This window comes from Perca flavescens, chromosome 16, assembly GCF_004354835.1.
Source record: "Perca flavescens isolate YP-PL-M2 chromosome 16, PFLA_1.0, whole genome shotgun sequence".
Lineage (NCBI taxonomy): Eukaryota > Metazoa > Chordata > Actinopteri > Perciformes > Percidae > Perca > Perca flavescens.
In genome coordinates this window covers 13,439,150-13,449,896 of record NC_041346.1, presented here as the reverse complement: position 1 = coordinate 13,449,896, position 10,747 = coordinate 13,439,150, and the positions used below count along the sequence as shown (strand labels likewise).

The window sequence follows — 10,747 nt, the reverse complement described above, 5'->3', positions numbered from 1 at the left end:
AAGAAGCCAGAAGCAGTCACTGAGCAGCAGTGTGGACGGCTGTATAGACAAAAACAGGCTGATGGTGGATGCAGCAGCACCAGCCAGGGAGGTATGGCTGGTGTTGCCTCCTGTTTGCTCCTCTCGTCCAGTCTGGGTGAGTCCTCACACGTTTGACTTGTCCCTTACCAGAAAAACAAACAAAATGTGTCCAAAAATCATGCTGGACGGGTGATGAAGCTTGTAGACAGTGGAGCAGACGTGCAGACAGATGATGCTGCCGGTGGAGTTAGTGGGGCAGTGCAGTAATCCTCTCAGGTTGAAGGGTGAGGGGTCTGCTTTTTGTCCGTGGCAAGGGATATGCGCGCACACACAGACACACACACACACAAACACAAACACAAACACACACACACACACACACCAAAAAGCAGCCCCCTCTCCATTAATATTTCTGTAATAATTGTGACTCCAATCTTCAATTCAATTTTATTTTTAACTTTTCAATTTCTTAACAGTGACTGACTGATATTAGATGAAGTGAACTGCCATGTCTCCACACTGACAATGATGCCATTCAGTCCAGCATATAATGCACACAGGAACACACCCACACACTTGCGCACACACACAGATTCATTTAGTCTCAAACTGTGAATTTTAGCCCTTGTTATAGAGAAAATCAGAAACTCAGTGTTTTTTCTTATTAGTGACAACCACTGCATTCCCAGGTTACATCCCCTAAATGATAAACAATGTACCTCCCATTCCTAGTGTTTCAGTAAGCTTTTAACTAGGCTGTAATCACTGCCGAGCTGACAGAGGCTCTCTCAGTCACCAGTAAGGGAAGCTCTACTGCAAAAACCTACTGATTGGCTCAGTTCAGCTTAAATATTCAATGTTAAAGGGCCTGTTTTGACTTGGTTTTAGCATCTGTCCTAAGTGATCCAATCACAAGTGGACAGTTATAAGTACATTTGTTTTTACCTGGCAGCATAATGTTTCTCCAAATGTGTCTTAATTGACCACTTGTGATTGGATCTCACTTCCCTGCTCTATATGCAAATACCCACATACATCATTCCCGTTTGCATATAGGCTGCTTGTGTTTGTGTTTATAAGTGTCAGTTGTTACTCTTACATGAATCATACATTAGAAACGTGCGATGACTACCGTTAATTAAAAAGCGTTGTCTGTGTTCCGACATAAGGATGTCGACTGGCGGAGCCGGGACCTGTGCAGAAGAGAAAGCACATAATTGCTTTTAAGTTGGTGCAAATGTTGACAAGCCCCACCCACTCCTGCCAACCAAGCCAATAGGGAAGTGACTGAGTGAGGGTGAGCAAAGGGCTACTCTTATCTCACTATGTATCCAGCAGTGATCACACTCACAAATACTACTGTCTGGCTGCTCAGATGACATCAGAGAGAGAGAGATAGAATGAGAGGAAGTTAAGGCAGTCAACACAGAGCATACAGAGCATTCGAGACCTGAGGTCCTGTTTGTCCCTGTGCCAGTGACTCTGCAGGTGAGTGTGTCGTCACATATTGATTGGGACTGTGTGTTCTTCTCATTTGGATTTAGATGTCTGATAAATGACCGCTGATGCTTTCAAAGTTGGGTTTTATTCCACCTGAAAAGCATCTGCAGTTATAACATGATGGAGGAGGAGAGATGATGTTGTTATGCGTTGCTTGTGAGCACAGATTTGATGATGATGAAGATGTGTACGGCACATACAGGATACATGCTTTTTAATAGGTAATTCAGATAATATCCTGCAGTTCCATTAACATCCTTTCATAGCCTTCTATTTTGAGCGTATCTACAATCTTAAATTGCATTGTGTAAATTGAAAATTGTATTGGACAGTTAAGAATTATAGGGTATGTTGTATATTGGTCTCTGCATTTTGGAGAGCATTACTTAATGGGCAAGGTGTTGGTTGGTTCCTTCTCTCGCCTTAAAAAGTGCAAGTTGAGTATTTTTTGAGTCATTTTCAACACAAGACGTCTAATATCTAGTTTATTAAAGGCAAGCACTTGAGATCAGTTGAGATCAGGGTGCGAATTACGTCCCTTAATAAGACATGGGCTCCCCTGAAGACGGGATTTGTGAAATGTTGGGGGGGCTCTAAAAATATTGACAATGTGTAATTTTGACGTGCAATTTCAGTTTTGTGTAATGTGATTATCGTGGCTTATTATGTTTAAAATTGCAAAAATATCATTCATTCATTCATGCATGATGGCGATTTAAACTTAATTCATTTCAATAAAGATAATTATACATGCTATTGTTGTCGTGAGCATCAAGGCGTGGCGGCACTTCAACTCATGTTTAGTACATGTTAACTGAAAGATTTGTAGAAAAATAAACGTTGGAGGCCAGTCTGCAGTTAGCATCATATAGCCATGGCAAAAAGAAAACAAGGCAGTTTAATTGATTTTGGTTTTACTAAGAAATTGTGTAGCGATCACATTAATAGCACGACTAATTCACCTATAGCACACCTCCTGCTGATGGTGGTGGTAACAGCTCATCAGAGGCCGGCCACGATCCTAACCCCTCTTGCTCCTCTCTCCCGTTAAATTGGAACAGCCAGCAGTGGAGAGACTGGAAGAGCCAATATACATGGCTGTTTATTAACCCTTGTTGTCGTCTTTAACCCTTGAGAGAGATTATCTATTGATTGATGGAATAGCTGACAGTGTAACGCCTTTGCGTCTTGAGCAAAGTCACACTTGGCCATTGGCTGCATCCTTTGGTTTTATTCAGAATAGATGCAAGTAACAGCTGCATGTTTTTCAATTCACCTTTTTACATTTTAATAGCAAAGTTCTTGTTGTTTATTTTCAGACTGGAGGAAATTCCAGGTGCAACCCCCAAATACACTTTTGTTTGCAGAGTAAAGTTGAAGCTCAAACGGAACATGTTAGAGGTTGTTTCCCATGCCAGGAGATCACAAACTAAAACCTATAAGTGTTGCTCCTCCAAAAGGCCTCAGGCAACACTGTAACTACAGTCTGCACACACTTTGGACACACAGCACTTTGTTCAAATGCTAAAACGATGTTGGCTAAACGGAAAGGATGGAAGCTTGGGGTGCGTCGCTTAGGCTTAATTGAACGGAGGAATGGTAGGCCTATTCTTCGGTAGCCTGAGTAACTTTAACCGTTGTTCAATGTGAAATTTCAAAGACAGACTGATGCTTTGTTTATAGACTATTTGTGGGTAGCTGTTTGCTGTTTGATCTATCTATTCCTGTTGATAAAGTATAATAGGGTAAATCCTGTATGGTGCATACACTTGTCGCTGTTATGTATCTTTTTAAGTCATTGTAAGTCGGAAGCGCACGCAAAAAAAAAAAAGTGGGCTTCCCCCAAAGGCCACGGTATAGTGTGTTTGTGTTTGAATAGATCTAGTTTGGTAGAGATCTCCACAAAAAAACAATTTTCTGCATTCTGGTGAATTTTTCTGCAACAATTTGTGCCTTTTCTACATCAAGTTATAGTGCAAATGTCTTTATTTAGGTACGGGAAATTAAAATAGTTTTTTTTTGGTTGCAACCCCCCCTGTCCCCCCTGTAAATTACGCCTATTGTTGGAACTACCAGCTTGCATCATACTGTATCTTTATTGTTGTGTTTTACAATTGAAAGGCACAAAGGGACAATTGTCCTGGCTTTGGCTTAGCAGTGTTTTTGAAGACTCAGCATGTGGACTGACCCTAAGGGTTTTTAAAAGTCATATGTGTCATAAAATTAGGACATCTTTGTACTTTTGGCCAACATAAATGTTAATTCATTATATGTCTATTGTTGTCTGCTGCAGTAGATTAAAAAAAGTTTATATTGAAGATTTTATAGGATGATATAAATTGGTGGATAAAAATGATCACATTTTGAGGAGTCATCTGTGTTCTTTCAGCCTTGAGGTCAGTATGCAGTTATTTTTCGCCTCTTTAGACTTGTAACATGGCTGGATAGAAAAGATTTTAACTATACATGCAAGGCAAAATAACGAAGCTTTCAGGTCATTTCTAAGCAGTGGTGGGGTGCTTTTATATTAAATGATTAAAGACAGGGAACATTGATACGGTTTACAGAACCAGCTTTAATCAAAGCGCTATTCAGGGTTGATGCTGAAGTAAATTTTATTTTTTGGTTCCTATTGGTCCTCAGTGTGAGTCCTGTCATGTTCAGCAGTTAATCAGGTGCCTGTGTTTCTATACTTGAAAGAAATCCTTGTTAAAGTGGACATTTTGTTGGCCGGAGTGTTAAACACAAATGCGAGGTAGTTCTTGTGTTCTTGACCACTTTTTGGAAGACGTTCGTCTACTTTATGTGTTGTACCCCAAAGCTACACAGGCTCATTATTTATCTCCTGTGTCTTTTATCTGAAAAAGGCAGGTTGGATTTGTGAGACCCAGATGAATACAGACTGGACTCTGTATTAGTTTGTTTAAAGGGTAATTTCTATGCAAAGTGAACAATTATTGGCCCGCAAAGTAAAACTGCCAAGAAAAAAAAGTCAACAAAGAAGAGAAAACGCATGATGAAACTTAAATCTCATAAGAAACAACTGCAAATCAACAAATCTGATGGAAGTAGTAGCCTACACATGAACAAAAAAGTGATTCCTATATTCTTTATTGCCCTGTCATATTAGTCCGTGACAGTGGCCAGCGCTGCCACAGGAAGTCTAAATCACAACACATACCAGTGTTGTGATGGCAGAAGACGATAACACATCATTTAGAGTGTTTTATGATTTCTGTGACGGGGTAGTCTCTGCTGAGACGCAGCTGCTGCTGAAAACAGCTGAGTAAAGGCCTCCTGCAACACAACCTTTCTCAAATAACAGCTAAACAACACAAAAATGTGTGTCCGAAAACATGTTAGGTGAGGAATATTCATCAGGTTTCCAGGCTATCAACCCAGATGTCAGACCACGACACAATAGCACAAAGGTATAAATAACCAACAAGGAGTGCTGCACCGGTATCAGTATAGTAAATACAAAATATTGCCAAAACAGAAGCAGTTCAGGTGAAGGACTGGCATGGATGTGGACTAAATACCCCAACAATACATGTTTACCCAACAATACATGTTTATAAAAAATATTGTATCATTACAGCGTAGATGATGATGGTGCACTTTTTCCAATGACTGGCTCACAACAGCACATCTTAGCACTGACTAACCTAACTAATCATTCTGGGAAAAGGAGCTCATTAACACCGGGCCAACTGTTAAACAGTCTGTACTGTTACACAAGTATTCATTGAAGTTTAACAGAACAATTGTCTTGGGTGAACTTTAGGCTACATTGATTTGTACATTGGGTTGTTTTTGTAAATAAGAAAGTAATTCCTGACTTAACAGTCAGTTTAAAGGATGATGTACAAACCCCCAAAAAACTACAAATAGAACTGTTTCTACAAAGTAAATGTGTAAATGCCCCAGAATTCAAATATACCACAGCAAACATACTACGAAGTGACCTAACCGGAAGGTCAGTATCTTATCTATAAACTGAAGCCATCTCCACTGGTATTCATTGATTCCATTTTCCTGTCTGTCCCCTATATCTCCCTCACCTCTCCCCTTTACTCAATTTTCCTTGATGACGATCTCCTAGGAGCACAGCTGACAACAATATCCACCTCCCCGTCCCTCTTCCTCTCACCTTGTTGCATCCTCTTCCTACCTGGGACCATGGAGGAGGTCACTAAAGTTACACCACTTCTCCTGGAACGCCGGGCTCGGCAGCGACAGCCCACGGTATCAGTCCTCAAATCCAAGCTGAAGCAGGGTGTGACCTGCTCCGGGCCCAGAGTCCGATCCACCCTGACCGGGTTCTTCCCCGTTGTGCGCTGGCTGCCTAAATACAAGCTCCGAGAATATGTCTGGGGCGATCTGATGTCCGGGGTAATCGTTGGTATCATCTTGGTACCGCAGGCCATCGCCTACTGCCTGCTGGCCGGAGTGGAGCCCATCTATGGTTTATACACCTCATTTTACGCCAACATCATCTACTTCCTCATGGGGACGTCTAGACATGTCTCTGTGGGGATCTTCAGCCTCATGAGCCTCATGGTTGGACAGGTAATGGATCACAAGTGGCAAGCAATGAGCATACAGTTTGGGGTCTTTAATGACATTTTGATCGAAATATCTTATTGAGTTTATTTTTTAAATTTAAATCAAAAGGATGAAGATTATATAAAAAAAAGATAACTATAAATGGTTTAATATGCATTGGAAGGAAAATTTTGAATTTCAATATTCAAATATCATTTTAATAAAATAACCCACTGTTGGGTCCCGGGCAGCTCACCTGGTTGAGACTGCATTTCGTCCCCCTCTCTCTCACCTTTCCTGTCTTCAACTTTCCTATCCTATAAAAAGCCTCAATATTTACAGATTGAAATTGGTAATAAATAATATTGCTTAGTAACAATTACTTTTAAATATCAGCCTTTGTGATAGATAACTGTAATGAAATGTTGATCTTGCTGCATTTCAATTTTTTCCTACTCTTTTCTTTACAGTTGTAGTTCTTTACTTGATAAATGACGATTTCTACTTGCCTGCAGGTGGTGGATAAGGAGATGTTCCTGGCAGGTTTTGACCTCAATGAGGACTCTGGCCCTGATGCGTTCAATGCCACACTGGGCATTAACCTTACGGCTGGTAAACTTCACAGTGTGGAGCTAATGGGTCTGCAGTGTGGGAAGGAGTGTTACTCCATCACCATCGCTGCTGCCCTTACATTCCTGGCTGGCGTCTATCAGGTAAAGGATAAAGGTGCTTTTTTTGACCACTAGTAGGCATAGCACTATGGAACAGATGGAGGGGTTTTTTCGGGGCTTGTTTTGTTAGTATCCATTTATAGTTTCTTGGTGAAATACTTACAACTCATTTGCCCTAGAACAACAATGGGCTCTAGTGTAAAGGCTATATGGTACAGCATTGCTTTGAGGTAAATGCTGCCATGTTCACAGTAACAACGCTAACATGCTCATGTTTAGGTATAATGCTTACCATGATCAGCATCTTAGTTTAGCATGTAAGCATGCTGACATGTTCTAACAAGCGCTTAACAAAAAGTACAGTCTTTGGCATGTGACATTATTTATTGCAGGAATTTGGTTACAAACCAAAGTATTTGACAAAGTGAAGTTTTGACCTCATGATGGTGCTAGTTAAAAGAAAATCAGGGGGTCACCAGTTATTACAATTTTCTTCCTGTGGGGACACAAATGTCCAAATTGTATGGCAATCTGTCCAATAGTGGTTGAGAAATTTCACTCTGAACAAAAATGTGCACCTTATTATGGCACGAGAGGAAAAGTTAGGGAATCACCAAAGTCATTAGGTTATATCATCTGGTAACCATGAATGTTTGTACAATTTCTTTTGTCAATATACTGCATCATGTACATGCTGAGATATTTCATTTGATAAGTGACTGACATTTTCATTCCCATCCATCCATCTCTCTCTCTCTCTCTCTCTCTCTCTCTCTCTCTCTCTCTCTCTCTCTCATCTGCTCTACCTCCCGATCCCCTCGACCAGCTCATAATGGCCGTGTTTCGACTAGGCTTCGTCTCCGTATACCTTTCGTCCCCTATGCTCGATGGTTTTGCCACAGGAGCCTCTTTTACCATCCTCACCGTGCAGGCTAAATACCTGTTGGGTCTAAAGATCCCCCGTCATCAGGGCTATGGCACAGTTGTCGTCACCTGGATCAACATCTTTGCCAACATTCATAAGACCAACCTGTGTGACCTCATCACGAGCGCCATCTCTATCTCTGTATTAGGTAAAGACGTCTATCGTACATATTCCCCATTTGATTCGCAGTCACTATTATAAACTACTTTCTGCTTCTAATTAATGATATACTACACTTACCATAATGACATGGGATGAAGAAATCCAAGTACTGTGCATGCATTTTCAAAAAGAAAAAAAAAACATCATTTTCTTTCATATACAGTAGAATAACACTATGAATTATTTTATTATAGTGGCAGGGAAAGAGATCCAGGAGCGCTACAAGGAGCGCCTAAAGATCCCTCTGCCGACTGAGCTGATAGTAGTGGCAGGAGCTACGCTGGCCAGCCATTTTGGGGAACTGAACAGCAATTATGGCTCCAGTGTTTCCGGTCACATCCCCACAGGGTTCATTGCTCCTCAGGTGCCCAGCTTTAGTCTGATGCCACGGTTGGCACTGGATGCCATTCCTCTGGCTGTCATTAGGTAATATACAACACATTTCTCATGTTTGCTTGGCTTCAACATGTGGCTCTTATCTAGGTTTTTAAAGATGCAATATAGTGTAGCAGCTGAATTATCGTCTGGCAGGGATACACACCCTCACTGTTTAATTGCACCTTTTCTCCAGAACAACAACTATGTACATTTCCTCCTCTATATCGTTTGCACTCTGAGAAATAGTGACTCATTTAAATGATGTAACCACTTGTCAATATATGTCTTGAAACCGATTAAAGAGATGTCCTTACAAGACAACAATTAAGTCCTAATTAATGTGATTTTAGGGATGCAAAAATACATTTTTCCCTTAGTATGAACTGTGTATGGAAGAAAAAAATGATATTGTATTTACACTTTTTGTTGGACACACTAAATGCATCTTTACAGGCCTAAATCATCATCAGGTCTAAAAGGGTCTTCACATGCTTTTGAGGGCAAAGATTAATTCACAGCCTTAACTGGTAAACAAACTTTCATTTTATCTTGTAGTTTTGCCTTCACGGTGTCGCTGTCCGAGATGTTTGCGAAGAAAAACGGCTACACGGTTCGCCCCAACCAGGAGATGCTGGCCATCAGCTTTTGTAACATCATCCCCTCCTTCTTCCGCTGTTTCACCACCAGTGCAGCATTGGCAAAAACCATGGTGAAGGACTCAACAGGCTGCCAGACACAGGTTAATTTCACACTTTTGAAAAGGGTTTGACATTGGAGTCTGTCCATAGTAATCCATTTGTAGAACCCCCAGCAAAAAAAAGAGTAGCAAAACTAACTGTATTGTATCTGTTCATGTTAATTCTGTCGAAGATGCTCACTATAAAATCCCTTGTTGTTCCTCTGTCTCCATTTATTTCTCCACTTCTCTGCTCCTCTGCCAGGTCTCCAGTCTGATCAGCGCCCTGGTCGTCCTTCTCGTCGTCCTCTACTTCGCGCCTTTCTTCTACGCTCTCCAGAAGTGTGTTCTTGCCTGTATCATCATTGTAAGCCTTCGGGGGGCGCTGAGGAAGTTTAAGGATATCCCGGCTAAGTGGCGTGCCAGCCGGAACGACGGCATAGTTTGGCTGGTCACCATGTCAGCCACGGCTCTGATCAGTGTGGAGCTGGGCCTCCTGGTCGGAATAGTTTTTTCCATGATCTGCATCATCTTCAAGACCCAGAACCCCAAGGTGAGTAACGGACTTGATGTCGAATGGCTTTTGAAAGCTGCGCAAATGGCAATTATTCTAGCAAGTGAAAAGAAAAAAAATAACCTTTAGTGATCTCATAATCTCATCCAATCTAATGTCTGACGTCAGGTCTCTCTCCTGGGCCGAGCCAATGACACCAATCTTTACGAAGACATGGACGAGTACAAGAACCTCATGCCACCACCTCGGGTTCATGTCTTCCGCTTCCAGGCTCCCCTGTACTATGCGAATAAGGACTCATTCCTCAGATCCCTCTACAAAGCTGTCGGGGTTGAACCTTTCTTGGAGCTGACTAAGAGAAGAAAGGCAGAGAAGAAGGCCAAAGAGATGTCCTCGAAGCAGGCCAAGGCAAACGGGGATAAAAACAACGGAGAGGTCGTCATTGGACTCATTCAAAGAGAACTGGATTTCCACACGATGGTCTTGGACTGCTCTGCCATCCCCTTCATAGACTCGACAGGCATGGCCACATTTAAAGGGCTGGTCAAAGAATATAAAGAGATAGGGGTGAGCACGCTCTTTGCCAACTGTAACACCTCAGTCATCGATACCCTGCAGAAGGGACAATTCTTTGGGGAAAATGACAAAGACATGAGCAGCCTGCTGTTTCATACAGTTCACGCTGCAGTTCTTCATGCAAACAGTACATCTGCAGAAAGCAAGTCAGAAGACTCTGTGGTATAGAGCAGCTAGAAGGAGAGGGAAGTTAGGTATGCTAGCTTGCCACCTATAACAATAATGCATTAGGTAACTTTGAGGTAGCCTTTTGGGAAGCTTTGTCCAAGAAAAGGCAGTACCAAGAATGTTCGATAATGAAGAGTATTCCACCATGTACATTTTTAATGCTTTGCACCTTTAAAGAACCAGACCACATGATCTGCCAAATAAGCTTTTTTTTTTGTATGCAATTTTATTGCTGGAAAAGGGCCATTTCATTAAATAGGCCATCTGTGCACTAGAAAGGTGCAATTATTTTGTTAAACTGATGCCCCAAAAAAATTGTGTCACATTAGCGATTGCTCTCAGGGGCGTAGCACAAAATTCTGGGCCCTGTAGAAAGGCATTTTCTATGGGCTCCTCCCCGCATCCACAGCTATTCATTCTAGCATCTTTTTGGACCCTCCTCACATGAGGGCCCTGGGTCCCCTTTTTCCCCCCAGTCCGACGCCCCTGATTGCTCTAATTATATCTAATCTAATCTAATTACAGTGGGGGAAATAAGTATTTGACCCCTTGCTGATTTTGCAGGTTTGCCCACTTACAAAGAATGCAAAAATCTACAATTTTAATCA

General features: G+C 41.6%; 1 protein-coding gene across 1 annotated transcript; it reads left to right on the top strand.

Moving 5' to 3' along the window:
- On the top strand, positions 1-10,510 carry slc26a1 (solute carrier family 26 member 1). Its single transcript, XM_028601944.1, has 8 exons — positions 1-136; positions 5,627-6,093; positions 6,585-6,782; positions 7,567-7,813; positions 8,022-8,253; positions 8,761-8,944; positions 9,147-9,434; positions 9,564-10,510. Exons 1-8 carry the CDS (start codon positions 94-96, stop codon positions 10,137-10,139), a joined length of 2,235 nt encoding a protein of 744 aa, XP_028457745.1. The 5' UTR covers positions 1-93; the 3' UTR covers positions 10,140-10,510.
- The last annotated feature ends 237 nt before the right edge of the window (positions 10,511-10,747 follow it).